The 321-nt window shown below is 64.8% G+C and overlaps 1 protein-coding gene across 1 annotated transcript in view; it reads left to right on the top strand.

Annotated features, from left to right (window-relative positions):
• ETH_00039830 (uncharacterized protein) overlaps window positions 1-321 on the top strand; it is a gene marked incomplete at both ends in the record, with an annotated part of 1,002 nt that overhangs the window by 95 nt on the left and 586 nt on the right. Inside the window, one exon of the mRNA XM_013376438.1 lies at window positions 3-321. Coding sequence (XP_013231892.1) covers window positions 3-321 — 319 coding nt within the window. The remainder of the gene's footprint in view (window positions 1-2) is intronic.

The raw sequence follows: 321 nt of genomic DNA, 5'->3' as shown, positions 1-321 counted from the left end.
GATGGCTGCTGCTGACAGCAGCAGCAGCAGCAGCAGCAGCAGCAGCAGCGGGGGAAAGGCAGCTCCCTTGGACGCAGACGCTAAAAGCAAAGACGCGGAAAAGGAGAGCCTCAAAGGAGGCGGCGGGCAGCAGCAGCAGGGCACAGACAAAGAAAGCAGCAGCAGCAGCAGCAGCAACGGAAGCAGCAGCAGCAGCAGCAAGGCTGCACCGGAAGCTCCCGCTGCAGGCTCAGCCACAGCGCCGGAACCCGCAGAAGACACGGGGGGCCCCCAGCAAGGCATAGGGGGGGCCCTGGGGCCCCTTGAGGATTTGCTGAGCTT

The sequence above is a fragment of the Eimeria tenella genome, genomic scaffold (assembly GCF_000499545.2).
Source record: "Eimeria tenella Houghton genomic scaffold, Eth_scaff3468, whole genome shotgun sequence".
Lineage (NCBI taxonomy): Eukaryota > Apicomplexa > Conoidasida > Eucoccidiorida > Eimeriidae > Eimeria > Eimeria tenella.
This window is presented reverse-complemented; position numbering and strand designations above follow the sequence as displayed.